Genomic DNA, 19,814 nt, shown 5'->3' with positions numbered 1-19,814 from the left:
AGTTTGGTGAGCTCTTTACAGATTTTGGATACTAGCCCTTTGTCCGATATGTCATTTGCAAATATCTTTTCCCATTCCATTGGTTGCCTTTTAGTTTTGTTGGTTGTTTCTTTTGCTGTGCAGAAGCTTTTTATCTTCATGAGGTCCCTATAGTTCATTTTTGAGGTATACGTTCTTTAAATGTTTTATATCATATAGACATGTTATTGATGAAATATGGTGTTTTTAGTAATTTTTGTAATAAAGCTGGACATGAATTCCTTGCTCAAAAATGTAATCTATTTATGCTGTTTTATGAGAAAAATAATTGCCATATTTTTACTTATTGTAACTTTTCCCAATTAAGTAGCTTAAAACACAAAATATTATTAAAAACAAATTGAAAATTTGAGAAAAATGAAATATAATTCAAGGATCTCATTCTTACAGAATGTCAGCAATACGATTATACAAAATAGCACCCTTCAGTTCAACTACAAAATACTTTATAAACATTTCATTAATTTCGATCAAACTGAAGGACAAATATTACTTTACATATCGATGACTATTTTAGAAGATACGGTTTCTTGAATACCAATATATGCCAGATGCTAACCTAAAAGCTTTATATATGTTATCACATTAAATCTTCACAACAGTCATAAGAACACCAAGGCTATCTCATCTCCCACATCCAAAGTTAGGGAGGTTGAAAAAAATTGGCCAAATTCACACTAATAAAAAGCAGACTTGGGGTCCAAAGCCAAGATTCTGAGACTCTGAGGTCCATGCTCTTCTCACTATTTGAATATATAGCTACATCTCTCAATGACAGTTAAGGTTCCGTGGAGAAAGGTTGTCCAGAAGCAGTACTAGGTACTGTTCACCTGCATGACTCTTAAGTCCTTCAAACAAGATGATTAACAACATGTCCAAACCTGGACGCAGTATCTTCCCATCCCAAGACTCGAATTCATAGTGTATTCCCTACTCTAATTAATGGAAGGAGTTACTCTTCACCATCTGGATAGCAATCAACCCAGGAACTCTGGTACACTTAGCAAGACTGTGTTTCTAAGACCACAAGACTTAGGAGTGATTTTTTTATAGTAAATTCATCAACGAATTTCATAATAAAGGCCTCTTGGGAGACCAGCCAGTCAGCTTTTTCCTGGGCTAAAGCACTATTCATTTAAAGCAACAACTTCTCTACATATACTACACTCTACATATATATACTTTACTATCTTGCAACAACATGAGGTATGCAGGAATATAGTAAAAATGTTAGCAAATTCAATTTCACAAGGGTGAGCACTGTAATTCACTTGCAACAGAAATTCTGCTCTTTTAAGACAAATTTTCAAAAATGTTTTCGTTATGAAGTCACTTCTATCAATTATCTTGTGTTTTTGTAAACAACAGGTAAATACGCAATGCCTTTGAAAATTTTGTGACATTAGTCTTCCATTTATCCATCAAATATGTACTGAGTTCATATTAGATGCCAAGCACTGTAGTTGGAGCTGGAGATGATGAGCAAAAATCGGTACAATCACTGCTCTTCTGTGCTTAAACTTTAGAAGCAGACAAACTTTCACACACCATTAGAAAACTGTATTTGTAACTTATTAGCAAGTAAAGATATATGGTAAAATAAAAGTTATTTATGATAGGGACATTCAACAAGATAAGGGAAACTCAGAGAAAAGTGGATTTGACCTAACATCTACAGGAAGGGGAGTCAAAGACAGGCTAAAACAGTCTGGACAAACAAAAGAGTACCAGAGGTGCTGTATCCAGACTGTCTCCAGTTCTCCCATTCTCTCTTAAATATGTCCATCTGACTTTTATACTCTTTACTCCACCAAAACTGCTCTCAAGATCTTCAATGACCTCCACATTACTAAATGTAGTGGTCAGTCAATCAATCCTTATCTCATTTGATCCAGGACAGCACTTCACATACTTAGCACTCCCTCCTCCTTAACCACTTTCACTTGGCTTTTAGGACACCACACTCTGTGGGTGTTCCTCTCTGTTCACTGGCTGCTCCTGCACAGTGCCCTTTGCAGATAACTCCAAATCAACCCAAATTCTATGTAGTGCCTGTTTCTGTGACACCAACTATTCTCAGGCTGTAACTGCTGTCAAAACACTACTGTGAAGTCCAATATTCTATCTACAACCAGATCTTTCCCGTCATCTCAATACTCATTTATACAACTGCCTACTCTGTACTTCAACTTGAATAGCTTAGAGGCATCTCAAACTTTACATGGCCAAACAAAACTCTTGATTTCCACCTCTTTACCTCTGTACACAAATCTGGAGACTTTCTCACAACATTAAATGGCAATTCCTTCCTTTTAGCTGCTCAGCCTAAAAACTCGGGACTCACCTTTGACTCTTATATGCTCACACCTCATGACCAATCAGCAAAACCTGTTGGCTATACTATCATAATAGATCCAGACTGTGGTCTCTTCCCACTACCTCCACTGTTATCACCCTGGTCCAAGCTACCATTATCCTCTCTCACCTGGATTATTACTAGAGCTTCTTAACTAGTGTCTCTACTTCTAAACTTCTAAACTGTTTCCCTGTGGTCTATGCTCAACACAATTTCAAATAAGTAATCATTTAAAAAAGTCAGATCATGCAACTCATCTGCTCAAAGCCCTTCAGTGGCTTCCTATTTGTTAAAAAGTCAGCAGAGTCCTTTCAATCACCTACATGACTTCCTTCCTCTGTAACATCATGTTATTCTCCCCTGCACTCATTGTGCTCCAGCCTACACTGCTATTTTTTTGCTCCTGCCCATATGCCTTTGCACTGGCTGTTCTCTGCATAGGAATGTTCTTCCTCGAGGTATCTGCACAGCTTATTCCTCCTGCTTCAGATCCCCTCAAATGTCCCCTTCTTGATTAGGTCTTCTCTGACCACCTTATTTAAAATTGAACCTTGCCCCCCACAATCTGGCACTCCCTAGTCCCTTTCCTGGTTTATTTTCCACTGCATTTGTCTTCATTTGCCACATATATCACATATTTATTGTTGATTTCCCCTTAACAGAATGCAAGCTCTAGGAGAATAGGGACTTTTGCACAGCTGTACAGTTGACCCTTGAACAATGTGGGGGTTAGGAGTATCGACCCTCCACCAGGAAGTAAAAAAAATCCCTTAACTTTTAATCTATATAACTTTTGACTCCCCCCAAACTTTACTAAAAGCCTACTGTTAACCAGAAGCCTTACCGATAACATAAACAGTTGAGTCACACATATTTTGTATATTATAGACGGTATTCTTACAATAAAGTAAGCTAGAGAAAAGAAAATGTTATTATGAAAGCCATAATGAAAATAGATTTGCAGTACTGTACTTACCAAAAAAAAAAAAAAAAAAAAAAAAAAAAATCCACACGTAAGTGGACCTGTGCAGTTCAAACCTGTTGTTCAAGAGTCAGTGTATATTGTGCTCAATGATATATCTTCGTTGTTCCATTGCACACTAGATACTCAACAGATATTTGTTGAGTGTATGAATGGATGAAAGGGAATATGAGAACCAATGACTGAAGATCTGTAGGGCTGAAGCGGAGATAGGTGGAGAGTGGTAGGTATACGAAGTGAGGCTGGAGAGGTAGAAAGGGACCAGATGACATTAGGCTTTACAAAGAAACTTTGCCTTAAGAATACTAAGACACCAATGAATGATTTAAGAGAAAATCTGGTCAGATTTGCATTTCAAAAAGATCATTATGGCTCCTGTGTGGAGAACTAATGGATAAAGGTCAGAGTGAATAATCACTATTGCAATGGTCCTGGCAAGAGATTATGGCAGATTGGAAAAGACTGTGCTTCTGTAGATGGTGGGGAAAGGATGGATTTGGAGGGTATTTGGGAAATGAGATTGATAGGATTCGGTAATAATTGGCTATAGAGGTACAAAGGATCAGAAGAAATCAAGAATAATGTGTAGTTTTCAAATTTTCACAAGTGGATGGTAGGATCCTTAACTGAAATGGGGAACACTGGAAAAGAATCAGGTTCATTAGAGATAACCATGCATTTGGTTTTAGGCATGTTAGGCTCGAGGTGCTTTTGATAATTCCAAAAAGAAATATAATGGAAATAAATATATGAAAGCTGGAAAGATAAAGTTGGATGGAGCTATACATTTAAAAGTCATAGGTGGTAGTGAAACCATGGGTATGGATGAGATCATATTCAACTACACAGTAAAAAAAAGGACATAGATTTAAGAATGACCCTACTCTTTGTGGGCTGGACAAAGGAAGATGAGGTCAAAAAAAGGACAAAAAAGGAATGTCTTTTTTATTTTTAAAATCGTACTTATAAGAAGTTCACGTTTAAAAACAAAATCTGGTTTAAACCAGTAGCATTGAATGTAGCAAGGCTACATTAGACTAATTCATCAAAACTATAAATCTGTTGAAGGACAGGTCATTTTCAGAAACTATCTGATAAATTCACAGTACTTGTCTCTTTGCAACGTCAAAATACATCAATACACAGATATTATCCTTCCCAAAATATATACGATTTGGCTTACTGCAATTTTCCTGAAAATATCTCATCTTTCTCACTTCTGGGACTCACCACATGCTATTCTTTTGGCCCTCTTTCTCTGGTATAAAGATTTTCCTGACTTTCCAAGATCAAGCTAAGTTATCTTCTTTCTAGCCATCCTAGATAGCCAGATATGACATCATACTATAATTGTGTGTTTAGCCACTAGATTCTGTAACTAGGTAGAGGCTGTGTCTTTTTCACTGTTGTATACTCAGAACCTAACAAGGCTATATTTTTAGAAACACATCTATTCTGCAACGTTTAGAATTAAAATCTAATTTGGTTCTCAGTCCATTAACTGCCTTTCACATCTTGACTTTTCTCATAAGGAATGACTTTTTAAAAACAGTAACTTAAAAACAAATGACTGAATCCTTTAAATATACTAAATTTTGGATATTTTTATAGGTCTTCTTTCATAGAGTATCCTTAAACCCTGCAAACATTGATTTCTAGGAATATTGGGGATTCTTTTCCCCTTAGTCTCATACAAAATGGATTTGAAAACTCGCTTTCAAAGCCCTGCCTGGGATTTCATTCGGACGCATAAAGCACCGAACTCGCCTACACGATGGCAAACAAAAGTGCAACAGCACAGGGATACCTAATCCCTCGGCGTTAGTCCGCAGCAAGGTGCACTTGTTTTCACAGCATCTCTGTTGCCTGGCCTTCTGCCGCTCCCTCCGACCCTCGGGACTGCGACCATTTCCCGCGCCAAACGCGCCCTCGGCCTTGGGAACCCGGACTACTCCTTCCCACGCAGATTATTGGACAAAGTCCCTTGGCTACGAGGATAGCCCTAGATGGCGTCGTCTCCAAAATCCCTGAGGAAATGAAGGAAGGAAAAATCCTGTCCAAGGAAAAGTGGCAGGCAACTCTACAGTGCTCACCCAGTCGACGCTCTCAACCTCCGTTCGCGCAAACCGTTGGCTTGAAGGCCGCTACGGACAACGTCGCAGTGGCTCCTGGGGACTGTAGTTTCTATCGCCAACAGAATGCGTCGGCTGCATCAAAACTACATTCCCCAGAAGTCAATGCGAGGAAGCCCTGTCTCCTCAAACCGCGGGTTTGGCGTAATAGACCGTCGCTATTTTCAGGCTAATCTTAAATTTGGATTCAATTTCTTCCAGGTGTGTGTCTACGCCCTCTTTCTTTTCCGTGCTTGCTTTGTCTGTAATTGTTTCAGTGTACTTCAACGCCTCCTTACTTTTCTTTCCCCTACTCCAGTCCAGAGAATCCAAACGTCAGGGCACGGAAAACGCCCCCGACGCAAAATGCCCCTTAAGCGCCTGCGCCCGGCTTGCCATCACGCATGCGTAGCAGCCGGCAGCGGTGGGAGGCCGCGCGCGGACTTAGGGTCTGGAGGTAGCCAGCGGGAGGGCGGGGCTTTTTCCAATGGCTTTGCCTCTGCGGGTCGCGTCTGCTTGGGCGGGGAAGAGGGCGCTGGGGCAGGGGCGGCTCCTGGTTTATGTCGGGCGGAGAAAGGGGAGGGGCTGGTGGGGTGAGGACCCCATCTCCCCTCCCTGCTCCCGCCCTCTGGGCCGAGCCCCACCGATGGGGCTGGGCGAAGGGGCGGGCTCTGCGCTTCAGGCCTCGCTGCTCCGCCAGCTTCGCGGCGCAGCCCGGCATTTAGGGATTTTGGGCCAGCCCTTTGCCTTGCAGGCTTAGTGGGAGGTGGGCGAAGACGCAGGAATAGGAAAAGAAGTGGCGTCCGCCTGGGAGTCCAGAATCGTCGGGGCCGGAGACGCTTTCCTCCAACGCTGTAGCCGAGACAGCGGCTGCCGGAGGCTGTCGTCCCCAAGGAGCGCCTGGGTCTCCAGCCGCGGCGGCCAGTGAGCAAGCGTTTGGCGAGATTTCCCCACTAGCTCTTGGCCGGCCGCTGAGGCGAAGGGAGGAGCTGCGGAGGGCGGGGATTGGTGCCGGAGGAGGGGCGGGGTGGGAATGCTCTTGAGAACCCAGTGGCCGCCCAGACCAAAAAAACCCGAATGGCTGGAGCGCGTTCAACTGTTACCAGCCTTTTTGGGCAGAGCACGGATTTGACAGCTCCACAACGTGAGGATATCCGCTGACCCCGCGAGACAGAGGAGAGCACTTCCCTGAGACTGCCTGTCCAGCAAAGCCAGCGCTGTAGGGTTTCAACTTTCGAACTTTTTTCAGTCTCTGACAAGGCTTGCCCCTTCATGTAGGAGAGGGTAAGTTCTGTCTTGTAGATCGCTTGAAAGCCATCAATATAAAAGACACTTCTTGTTCCAAATGTCAGCCAGACATCTGTGTTTTCATGACGATTCGGTTTCTCTGATTTTATTCTTACATTCCTCGTTTTAAAAATACGAAGTGCTTTTGGGGACATGCTGAAGGGTAACTGAAGACTGCAAAGAAAAATCTCCAGTTGTGATGGCTGAAGGAGAGAATGAAGTGAGGTGGGATGGACTGTGCAGTAGAGATTCAACTACTAGAGAGACAGCACTGGAAAACATTAGGCAAACCATTTTAAGAAGAACCGAGTACCTTCGTTCGGTGAAAGAGACACCTTTTCGTCCATCAGACGGGCTTTCAAATGCTGTTTCTTTGGATGGGTTGAATAAGCTTCTTGCTCATCTGCTTATGCTTTCTAAGAGATGTCCCTTTAAAGATGTAAGAGAGAAAAGTGAGTTTATTTTGAAGAGCGTCCAGGTAAGAAAACATTGTAATTACAACTGTCCATCTAGTAAAGCGCAGTTTTACTTGCAGTTGTATTTGCTTCTAAGAGGTGGTTAAGTGAACTCATTACGAATTCATTCTACATCTTATTGAGTGGCTTGTAAAACATTGAATTTGGGACCAAAATTGAGTAAGGTGAATTAAAGTGAAAGCAATTTTCAAATATAAGTAAATAAGCATTGTCTTTCTAGAGAGTTTTGGAAGCTGCAGTCCTCCTGGAAAAATAAGAGAAAGTTACAGTTAATGGCAAGTAAAGACTTGCTTTTTCATTTTTACATGTTGTTAGGAAGTATAGCCAGTGTACTTTTCACATCAGTACTAACAATATTGTGTGGAAAGTTTCTCATTTAAAAGCCTCTAAAATGATAAATGTTTCTTTGCTTGTTCAAGATAAATGGTGAAACAATTTTTCTCTTGTTCTTAAAAGCAAAACAAAAAAATCAGGGTCTATTCTCTAAAGGCAACCTTTCTTTAAAAAAAATGAATTATATAAAATAATAAGTCTATATTATAAAGAAGCTAGCTGCTTTATAGTTGAAAGTTGAACCCAGGTTAAGTGAATGATAGAAACACTCCTGTGGTAAATTACTTAGTTTTCTCTGTGTTTGCCTCAATTGTTTTCTTCACATATATACCTACTTAAGTTTTGAGTGCAACCAATTAAGAATGTTAATTTTCCTCCTCTTCTATACATAATCAAACTCTCCTGTTTTATTGGAAGATTTATTAGGAAGGGTTTGGTTTGGTTTGAGAAAGGTTTTTATATACTAAGAATGGTCAGTGACACTATGTCTAAGTTACTGAATCGAAGTCATTTATGAGAAGTTCTTAATTTACTTGGGTATATATGTCAGCTAAGATTAATAGTTTTTCTATTTTGGTTAGTTTGAAGCAATAGAAAAATAATCATGTCCATAAAATGAAGACTCTGTTTAAAATCTTGGGATATTTTTTCTCACTAACAGTTTGGGAACAATCATTACAATTCATTTATCCAGAGTTATCGGAGAGGAATTAATTTTCTAGATTCCTGATGTTTACCCTTTTAAGCATCCAAAGTTATTTCTCTATTTCTTAGACTGTAGCATCTACAACAATCATTTTTCATAATAGAGTCATCATTATGCACATCAAGTACTGTTGTATAGGTGAGGGTAGAGTGTATAGGACTATAGGATCCACGTTTTTTGAATTTGTGTTCAATTTTTAATAGTTTTTTTGTTCCCTCCCTTACTATCAGTACACTTTGTTCTCTTCCTGAATCTTTAATTTTGCTGCTTATTTATATCCAAATGGGAAACCAGATAACCAATTTGGTTAAGAATTATATTAAAAACAAAAGTAATTAAGCTCTGGGGAGTGCAGGGTCAAAGGACTGTGTATATTGGTAAGTAAATGGGTACTGGAGCCAGACCTGAGCTCAAATTCTCCTCCTTTATTAACGTACTGCATAACCTTGGACAAGTTAAGTTACTCTCTCTTAGCTTGGATTTCCAACATCTATAAAATGGGAATAATAACATAGAGCTGTTGTGAGATAAATGAGATGTAAAGTGCCCCAGTACATAATGGATGCTCCTCTCCTTTATCGTAAGTGAAAGACACGGACTACATGATACATATTTATTTCATGTATCCTGCAAAAATTCAAGAATCGCCTCCACAGTGAAGGTTTTCCATAAATTTATACTTTTCATCTCTGCATCTACTGCACTTAATTCCTGCTACTATTATAACAGGCACTTTACTTATATTGTGCTATAATCACATGTTTATGTGACTGTCTCCTCGGAGGGCTGTAAGTTCTCAAGAGTATTGACTGGGACCTGGAAGCTACTAAATAAATATCCAGTGTCTGAACAAATTTATATTTGGCTTCTTTTTATTTTTTATCAGCCTGAATAAAGTCACCAGATTAGGGAGTTTCCATCCCCACATCCTTAATTCATGCCTTCATTCAGCGATTGTTTATTGAATCCATGGTGAATGCCATTCTAAGAACTAAGAACCAGTGGTAAACAACTTTGACATTCTACTGGAGAGAGACCATAAACAATAAACAAATAATATAATTTTAGATAGTAAGGGAAGACTTCCCTGAAGAGATGACATTTAAGCAGAGATTTGGTGAATGAATAAATATAATCCAGGCAAAAATGAAATTTGTGAGGGGGACATTCCACACATAGGGAACAGGTGTGTGAAGTCCTCATGGCAAGAGAGAGCAGATGAGGTCTAGGACCGGAAAGTAATACAATGTGATTGGAGCATATGTTTGAAGGGAGAGTGAAAGCTTAAGCACATCCTCTGTAGTCAGACCTAGCTCTAATACTTTATTAGCTCTACAATGTTGAATACATTTCTCCTTGATTCAGTTTCTGCTCACAATGAGAATAAAATGAAATAATGGTTGCAAAACATAGCACAGTGCCTAGCACATAAGACATGCTCAGCAATATTAGGAATTCTTACTGTTCTTAAGCAGAAGTTGGATAACAGGATCTTGAAGGCCAAGTTAAGAGTTGTGGACTTGGGGCGCCTGGGTGGCTCAGTCGGTTGAGCCTCCGACTTCAGTTCAGGTCACGATCTTGTGGTCCATGAGTTTGAGGCCCGCGTCAGGCTCTGGGCTGATGGCCCAGAGCCTGGAGCCTGCTTCCGATTCTGTGTCTCCCTCTCTCTCTGCCCCTCCCCCGTTCATGCTCTGTCTCTCTCTGTCTCAAAAATAAATGTTAAAAAATAAATAAATAAATAAATAAATAAATAAATAAATAAATAAAAGAGTTGTGGACTTTATCCTAGGAATAATGGGAAGCCACTGAGGAGTTTTGAGCAAGACGGTGACATGATCCACGGTGTATTAGGATTACTTTGGAAGCGATGCGGAGAATGAATTTCAGGGGTGAAGAGTGGATATGCAGCATCAGGAGATAATTCCACCAGTCCAAAGCAAAATTATGGTTGGATTAGGGTGTAGTGGGAAAAGTGGGAAACAGTGAATGGGCTTGGGAGATAGCTAAGAGTTAGAAACAGGAGATAGTATTGAATTGGATATAGGAGATGAAGAAAATAAAATAAAGGATGCTCTCAGGTTTCTGGCTTGAACTACTTGATTACTAGTTCAGTCATTTCCTGAGACAGAAGAGTGGTAAAGGGTCAGTTTAGGAGGAGCGGTGAGTTTTGTTTTAGACATGTTGAGATTAAGTTACCTGTGATGCACCTGATTAGAAATAGCTCCCGAAGGGATTTTTGCCCCTGCTACTACCATTGTAGTTCTGCTATTGTTATCCGTCACTTCTCCAGACTTAACCCATCCTCCACCTTTATATCCATGCTCCACATAACTGCAGAGTCATTTATCTAAAATGAAATCTGATCATGTTACTCTCCTGTCTAAAATCCTTGAGGATAGAATTTAAACTGCTTGAGAATGTCACATAATGTCCAGCATCATCTGGCTTCCACATACTGCTCCAGCCTCCCATGAGAAACCAAATAATTAAATGTGGTACTCCATAATGCTTTCTGTTATTCATTGGTAGATCAGCAAAAGCTGAACTGAATTTGCAATCCCTACAGCTGTTCTGCTCTTGATTGTTTTAGGTCAGCTCAGAGGACTGTAATCAGGAGCAAAGCTGGTGGGACAGGGATAAGATGGATCAACTCAAAATGGCTAAACCTGTATATAAAAAAAAAATGGCACATTGGGAAAGAGCATTCTCTGTATTCCTGTTCTCAGTTTATTGATTTCACAACAACATACGTAAATCCATTGAACACATTTTTGAGAACTGTTCTGTGCCAGGCACTGTACTTCAGACTGGAAGATCAGTAAGATTTGTTCCCTCTTTGGAGGAAGGTCTTCTAATAGGCCTTATTTATGCTGGGTTTGTTGTTGTTTTTAACCCCATAGTATCTTTTCGATATTCTTGATTCTCTGAACAAAGGAACAGAAGTGTTAACACTGGCCTGATACACTATTATAGTCCACTGGTGAACTGTAGTTTTAGGGTGCAGGTAATTAAAGGAGGAATGTGAGTGTGTAAATATTCATCGAAAGATTATGAAGAGTGTTCAAAATAGTCAAGTACTTTTCTAAGAATAGTCATTTGATGATTTTCATTTCTGTACTGTGAAAAACGGAATCTGTTAAGTTTTTTTTATAAGATTGCCAGCAATTAACCCTGTCTGAAAATAATTTGGCTTTAGAAAATTTAGACTAAGTAACAAAGTTATGTTTGTTAAGTGGGGTGGAGGAGGCTTTCCTTTAGTGAAGTGATTGTTACCCCCCCTCCCCCCCGGGGGGCGGGGAGTGAAACTTTAGCTGTTGGGCATGATGCACATTTCAATTGTTAAAGCTGCAGTTGGAGTATCCATTTGATACCAATTTGGGTAATATATAGTTTGTAGGTTTAACAATAAGAGATTTATTATTTAGTATAATAAATCTTGAGGTTGGGCAATTTCAAGCTTCATGGATTGATTGATTAGCTCAACTATATTCATTTTTGCCTTCTTTCTGCTCTCCTTTCCTCAGCATAACAAGTACTGTCTCTGCTCATGGTTGCAAGTTGCCTTATTCCAAGCACCATGTGTAGTCATGACTGCTTGTAGCTGAGAAGAGTTTCTTCACATGTGTTTATCAGGGAAGAAAAGCTTTTCTCAGCCTCCAGCAGACTTCCTGTCCATTTTTATTGACTAGGGTTGGGTCACATGCCCTTTTCTAAGCCAGTCATTGGCAAGGAAATTGGGCATTTCTGGTTTTGATTTGAACTAATCTGCATTCAGCCATTAAGAGCCAGGAGAGCCCCATCACTTGAACAAAAAAATTTCTGTTGGTGAGGAAGAATGGGGATAAGAAGGCAGTTAAGTTTAGTCAAAAGCTATAAAAGTTGATCTTATATCTAACTAGATAAAATATTGCTTTGGTCTATTATAATTTAGATTCTATTAGGTTGAAACATAATTTATAATGATGCTATAAAATATACCAGATTAGGAGCATTCTAGAAGCAGATTTGGCCTTTTGAACTGATTGTTTTGATTTCTTTTTTACTGCTATTCCTAGTCAAAACCAAAAGTTTAAGGTGGTGCATTTCAAACAATTCACTGCTACTCTTAGCCACAGCAAATACGAGTCTACTTTCAGTATTTGCACTAAACGTCTCTCTTCCATATCCACTATTTTCTGGCCTTATTTTATTGATACACTGAGAACTCAGTCCCTTTCCTTAGGAAAGCCTCCTGCCTTTTCTATTCAGTGCTTCCTCTCATTCCTACCTTTGACCACTTTCTTTAGTAGCTTTTGAACTCGGAGGAGAATGCTATTTACCCTCGGGTTGTCCGTGTTTCTTTGGATAGAGAATGTGAAGAAATTGAAAGCAACTATTAACTTTTTTTTCCTAAATGGTTTGAAGACAAAGTAAGAGCTTATCTTACCCCCCACCCCACCCCCTTCCCCAACACTGGCTTACAGGATGAATCATATCTGTACTATCTGTCCTCAGTGTCCTCTTTGTAATATATAAATACATCCTGTCCTCTTCCTTTGTTCTGACTTTTCAGAAAGACTGAAACGAACAAGGACACATTTTTTTTTTAAGTTTTCAGATTTCAAATATTTAATTCCTATTACAGTGTCCCAGATGGTCTCTACTACCATGAGGAAAAAAACAACAAAAAACAGAATGATTATTTTAAAAAATGGTTTCTAGTACATTGTTTAATTTATAAATGGGATGTAGTGTTTTGTAGGAAAATGAGATGTTAAACACTTACTAGATTTCAATTTAAGGTCAAGGGTTGCTCATGGCGTCATGAAGGACCCTCTGAAACAATAGTTTAGCTTAATTAAAATTACTTTCTCATGTTTAACACTTCGTGCCCTTTAAGTGCTGTATAGATCATTCATGAAGTAGAACATTTATGTTCTTTTTGTTTTAGAGTTATTTTTTCCTTTTGGTGACTGTTAGAAATTTGTGGAATATCTTTTATCCATTTCAGTGGAAAATAAATTAATAAGAACCAACTTAAGGATTTATTGAAACTTTGACCTGACAGAAAATAGCATGGAATCTTGGGTATAATAAAGGATTATCAATCACTTAAACTTTGATACAGAAGGGTCCTATTTGGTGTCACATCATAATCATAAAGAATATTCATATTTGAAAACAGGCAGTGTTTATTTAGAAGCAAATTAACATGGAATGGAGGAACCATAGAAATGGGAAATTTTTAGAACTTGTGGAAGGACAGGGAGATAGGTGCTAGGGGAGGGGAGGCAGTGCTTAAAGTGCACGGAAGGAAGAAAGTCCTGTAAGCAAGTAAGGTAAGCAAGCCTTACCACCAATTTTTAATCTCTGTCACAGTTTCTCAAATCAGACTATTTTTTTCGTACCATGGTAAAATACCTGCTTTTTAAATGGAAGTCAATGGAAGATAGGCTTTACTTTGACCCAACTTTCCTAGATCACATTTATTACATTAAGTGAGACCGTCATTGACCTTGATGAAATTACCTAGTACTTTAATTATGCAGGCACAGTATACTCAGGGGCATCTGAGAGTTCTTCAGAATTTTGATGATGGTATTGTTGGGGGCATTGGGCAGACTGGAAATTTCAGTATGAAAACCTCAGCTAGATAGGCAGTCTATGGGAACATTTCATGTTTTGCTTTTTTTCTATTTCCTTTTGGTTACTACACTGAGTTAAACTAGTGCTGATAAAGATGCATTTACCACAATGTGCATTAAAAAAAAGTCTTTTAAAAGATGCTTATTTTTAAAAAATGCTTTTTTTTTTTACTGGATATACTTAGGGAGTTATGTAGGATAACAAGTAGGACCATTTATTGGATCTTCCCAGTTGGCATTGTGTTGTTAAAAGTCTTTGTGTTACTAGTAGACTGCCACAGTTTTGACATTTTTCAATTTATAAGGAAAAAAACTCGTGAACTTTGGCAACACAAAAATTACGTCTTCTCATGTTCTAATCTCTTTTATATAACAAAATAGGAAAATCTTATAAGATTGCAATGAAATATGTACTTACCTTAGAAAAATGAGACACTTTTAGTTTTATATTTTATTTCTTCCCCTGTTTTTAATTTTAAAAGGGAAACAGCTTCATCGATTTATAAATTATTACTTATGAAGTTACCTTAAAACAACTTCCTAAGCTTTTAAACCATACTAAAGGGAAGTAACATTTATGATGTGAATTTTGTGAGTTATCTTTTCCAAATCAACTGTCATATATGCATATTCATTAACTGAATAGTATTCAGTTAGTGTTTTAACTTAAAAATTGTTTAGATTGACAAGCTAATAAATATGCTTTTTAAAAATTAGGGCAATTTGTCAATTATATGTAATATTCAGTAAAGTCTAATTAAAATCTTCGTTTATCCCACTAAAAGTAAGCATTTACTGTTTTGATACTTCAGTGTTTGACAAGCATTGCACACTTGTCTTAAAATTTTACATGATTTCATTTTCTAGCAAGTTGGCAGGTGTTAGCTGTCTATAATTATAACTGAGTGATTTTTCAAATGCTATTCATAGCCTAAACACAGTAAGATATTCTTCCAATCATGTGATAAAGACCAAGCCTTGCAAAATAGAGGTGGAGTGGTCTGTTCAATGGTACTGAAGGACATATTTAAGAGAAACCTTTCAAAAGTAAAAAGTGATTTAAATGATAGGGAGAGTTTTCTCACAAAATAAGGTCTCTCAGAGTTGTTGATATACCTCACCAAATTAAGCTGAGTCTACTTTTTTACCTAACCTTTTTACCTAAAAAGTAATGTATGCTTTGGCAGACCTAAGTTATAAAATATAATCTTTATTGATTCAGTTTTGTTGATGATAGAGGTTCGAAGTGCTAACAGCTCAGAGCCTGGAGCCTGCTTCAGATTCTGTCTCCCTCTCTCTCTGCCCCTCTCCCTCTTGTGCTCTATCTCTCTCTGTCTCTCTCTCTCTCTCTCAAAAATAAATACACATTAACAAAATTAAAAAAAAAAAAAGACCTTACTGGATTTTCTTTACCAGTAATATGCTCATGAATAAATTAATCTCTGTAGTTTCAGTTTCCTCATCTGTGAATTTACATAATTTTATTATCTACCCTGTGGTGTGATTATAAAGATCATATTGGTAAAGCAGTTAGTTTGTAATCTTCAATATTTTGTAACCTACAAATTTATTTTATTTTTGAGAGACAGCACACAAGAGGGGGAGGGACAGAGAGAGGGGGACAGAGGATCTGAAGCAGGCTCTGCACTGATGGCAGTGAGCCCAGGGCAGTGATGGGGGTCGAACTCATGAACTGTGAGATCATGACCCGAACCACAGTGGGATGCCCAACCGACTAAGCCACCCAGACTTCCCTGTAACCTATAAATTTAATTATGAATAACTCTTTGATACTATTTACTTATCTGTAAGATGAAGGTAATAATAATACCAAACTCAGGGTAGTTCGGAGACTTAAATGAACATGTAAAGCATGCAGAAGTACATAGTAAGTGCTCAAATATTGGCAGTGATGTTGATGATAAGCTTGCTTTTGGTGCTTTACTTAATAAGTCGTACTCCAAACTGGCATTGCTTTAGGATTTTTCTGTTTAGAATTTAGGATTTTTATGTACTTGACTTTGATACATCCCACATCTTTTATCCACATATATTGACACTCCTAATTGCCTTTTGTACATTGAATGTTCGTATATAAGCTGATTAATGCTGACGTCTAGCTTTAGCAGAGGATGTCTCTAACCAGCCACTGCCCAGGGTAGTTGGCCTGCCCAGAGGTTTGCCCTAGATGTGATGGCAGATATGTAGCATCCATCCCCTCCTTGGAGTCCAACACCATTCTGCTATGTCAATATGGCACCAGCAGGGAGGAGTTGCAGGCGGGCAGTTACTTGTGTCATCCAGATGGTCAAGTGTACATGGAGAGGTCCATGGCCAAGGCCTTTGCTTCAGTATCTGGACAGCATTAGAGTATAATTATCAAGATCATGGGCTTTGGAGTCAGACCTGGCTTTCAGTCTTGCTCTGCCAAACTCTGTGACCTTGGGCAAATTACATAACCTCCTTAAACCTCAGTTCCCTCACAGAGTTGAAAGGATTAAATGAGGTAACATGCGCAATGCTTACTGGAATCTGGTAAGCACTGAGTAAATGTTAACTATTAATATTCTGTTCTGCCCCCATAGTGCGATAGAGAAGGGATGGGAAATTGAGCCCTGTGGCACCATACACTTCTTAGGGTACTCCCAAGTTTCTGAGCAACTGGGAAAGTTTTCACTTACTTTCCAGGTTCCCTGACTCAGGAAATAGCACTCTAGAGAAAATAACACCTCTAGGAACCAAATTAAGGATTGTATAAATATTGTTTTAGCCATCTGGGAACTGGATTCCTCCTTTGATATGTTAGTCTGTTATTCCACTTGTGAACGTTGGACTTTCAAATACATCTTCAGGTACACATGATATAGGAAAAGCAAATCATGGCTTATACACCGGTGTTGTCAGTAAGCAACTAAATCTTCTGTGCCTGGTCGATTCATGCCTGATACTTTAGGCAAGTTATCTACTCCAGAGACTGTTAGCCTTGAAGGTCTACTGAGGTGATTAGAGCTGCACTGTCAGTATTCCTACTCTGCTCACTGCAGTGGGAGCCTGACATCTTAAACTGAAAGTCCCCCAGGCCTTTCACTCTTGCCTGGTAACTGGCCCAGCTTAGACAGCTTGGTATGATTAAAACAAAGTAACTAAGCAAAGATACATTGCCAGAAAGTTACCTCAGCAAAAGTAACAAGGCTTGAAGAGATTTTGTATGTACCATGTTAGATTTCTTGAATTTGCTTGGTTATGTGTGGGTGTGTTTGGGGGCTCCTCCTAAGCTGCCATGTCTGCCCCCCTTATAATCTGCCATGGCGTTGGAACCAAGTCATCTTAAATCATCGTCAGTAGTCTTTTAATCTTTCTTGTTTGGCAGAATGTATATTTTTGAATGTCATAAGAATAGGCATTCTCTATATGCAGCCTAATTCTTTGCCCTTTTTGTATATTATTTCATTCAGTCTTCACAACACTGTAAGAGTAGATATTATTATCCCTATTTTATGCATGAAGAAAAATCAGAGCCCAGATAGGTTAAATAACTTGCCCAAGGTATCATAGCCAGTAAGAGGAACCAGATTTCAAACCCAGGCATTGAGAGTCCAGAGTCCATGCTTTTCACCACTACACTACACTTTCTGGATAAAAATTTAATGTAAGACTCCTAGCAGTGAAAATATATATTACTTTTTGTTCCAAATTATTTTTCCTTCAGGATGAAATGTAAAACTTTGGTGTTTCTAGGGGAAACCACATTCTTAGATGTTAATAAATTGCATACCAAATTCTTATTTAAACCCTGACCCATCTTGAAATTGCATTTGGACCCCGATTGATCTTCATGTTTCGTTGTGGTGCATAATTTTTATTGTGTTGTCATTATAAATTTCAGCTGATTGCATGGAGGCTCTGGCTCTTGGAAATATGGTGTGTGAAAGGTTTGTTTTTACATTAAGAGATTACTAAGTAAGATGATTTCTTTAGTGAACTGCCTAAAAGAAAATTTGGTATATTTCCATGAGTAATAGACTCTGGGTTAGCTTTGAATGTTAAAAGAGCATTCTCCTAGCTAGTTCATTGTTGCCATGACAGTGCTGGCAGTGTGAGTGTTGTAGTAACTCCTTGCAATGATCTTATTTTAGACCCTAACGTTTGCAGTGTCAAACATCCCCTTCCCCGCCCTGTAAGTAACTCTAGTGGAAAAGTACTGGTTTTATAACTGGCTTCTGGCTTTGTAGCTGAAAGACTGAACTATTGTGGGCTTAAAAAAAAAATAGTGTAGGAGTGTTGAGTATTTTTCCTGTGGATTGTGAATGTTTGAAATTTCCCAAAATATGGTATTGCATTACATACAGCAAGTTGTTTACAGCTAAAAAGGGGCCTCAATTGTCTTTTTAGAAATCAAGCCCAGATTTTATCATTACTTTGAGCTCATATAGAAATCATTTTTCCATTTGTATGTCTCCCGTGCATACTTTAAAGTTTTTGGATTCTTTTATTCCATTATTGTGGAAAATTATCATTAGAACCATAAAGGATTGTGTTTAAATAGTGTAGAAAGTACTTTTTTCTTATTCTTTCCATAATTCAACATTTATCTGATCAAAATGGAACATCTTAATCTTGATTTCTTAAATTGTGAAGTAACTAAAGTTATGTAATTTTAAGAAATTACTCAATTTGAACTGCATACTTAACATAATTGTTGAGGTGTTTTTATCTTTGTTGCCTATATGTTATAAATTAAATTTTAAAATACTTTATCGATATTTTCTAATTGTAAATCCCATCATAACTGTACTGTTAAGCACACAATATTTTCAAATTCATTATAGTGCCTGCCGTTTTCTATCATTTTGTATACCACTTGTTAGGTCAGAGTTTTGGTATCTATGGTATGTGCACTAAAAATCTAGTATAGCGTGATGAATCAATGATTTTGACAACAAATCTTGTCGAAGAAGATGGAAAATCTAAATACTATATACTTCATTTGTTAACAACTACTAACAAATAATTCCATTTGCTTTTCTCTTAAATGCTCCATTAAAAGTCTAGTTCATCTTCCTTAGATGCTGAAGATCTAAACAAAGTTTGCACAGTTGCACCTGTACTGAGTATCGGCGAATGGATGTAAGGCAAGCCCTGTTCTTTCTTTCTTCAGTTTAACATATAAAAGTAATTTTCTAAACAAAAATTTGACCCCAAGTTAGAGTTACTTTTGTCTTTTCCAACACACAATGAATGTTTTAATCCTTATTTTCTATTATTCCCTTTAGAGCATTATATTATTATCTCCTTAGTGGTAATTATTCAGATTAAGAAGTATCTAATTCCAATCTATCCCAGTTTTTAATGACAGCCTCTTTGAATTTGGGAGTTAATGTGTTGTAAAATGTGAAGAGTCAAACCTTAAAATAAATATTCTGTTATTTTTGTACTATATATTTATATTAAATGCTTTTGATTGGTTAGAATGAAACTTAATTATAGTTAGTGCCTTTTCCTTTGTTAAAACACTTTATGACAGGGTTACTGTTTTTCCTCCTGAACCCCATAGCACCTCCAGCTGACCTCCCTCTCCACATAAGGCTGAAATGAGTATACTTTTTAAAAGTAAGCATTCATTTAAAATTTTTCTTTGTGCCTGACACTGTTCTAGTGCTGTGGTGGGATATAAAAAGTAGGAACAACCACTACCCTTAAGAATTTTGTGATGATGTAGAGAAAAAAATTTAAGAGCAAATCAAGGCTGTGACTAAAAATGTTAAATTTTATGATAGTATGTTGACAGCAGTGCTGGTGTTGAAAGAATGTATACATAATAGCTCCACATCTAGGAAACCATCTGAAAGGTTTATGTATGATGATCACTGCAGTGCTATGTGCAATGTCAGTGTATCATC

General features: G+C 38.0%; 2 protein-coding genes across 5 annotated transcripts in view; one reads left to right on the top strand and one right to left on the bottom strand.

The window, feature by feature from the left end:
• Positions 1-5,546, bottom strand: part of CEP57L1 (centrosomal protein 57 like 1) — a 75,472-nt gene extending 69,926 nt beyond the window's left edge. The window contains exon 1 of one of the 4 annotated variants that reach the window (XM_047857994.1): positions 5,471-5,546. The gene's annotated coding sequence lies outside the window, so the exon portion shown is untranslated. The other 3 variants (XM_047857993.1, XM_047857995.1, XM_047857997.1) reach the window with 3 other exon arrangements.
• A 517-nt stretch (positions 5,547-6,063) lies between these two features.
• SESN1 (sestrin 1) overlaps positions 6,064-19,814 on the top strand; it is a 122,706-nt gene continuing 108,955 nt past the window's right edge. Inside the window, exon 1 of the mRNA XM_047857990.1 lies at positions 6,064-7,253. Coding sequence (XP_047713946.1) covers positions 6,975-7,253 — 279 coding nt within the window. The 5' untranslated portion in view covers positions 6,064-6,974. The remainder of the gene's footprint in view (positions 7,254-19,814) is intronic.

This window comes from Prionailurus viverrinus, chromosome B2 (assembly GCF_022837055.1).
Source record: "Prionailurus viverrinus isolate Anna chromosome B2, UM_Priviv_1.0, whole genome shotgun sequence".
NCBI lineage: Eukaryota > Metazoa > Chordata > Mammalia > Carnivora > Felidae > Prionailurus > Prionailurus viverrinus.
Note: the sequence above shows the minus strand (reverse complement) of the source record. Positions and strands in the feature narration are given on the sequence as shown.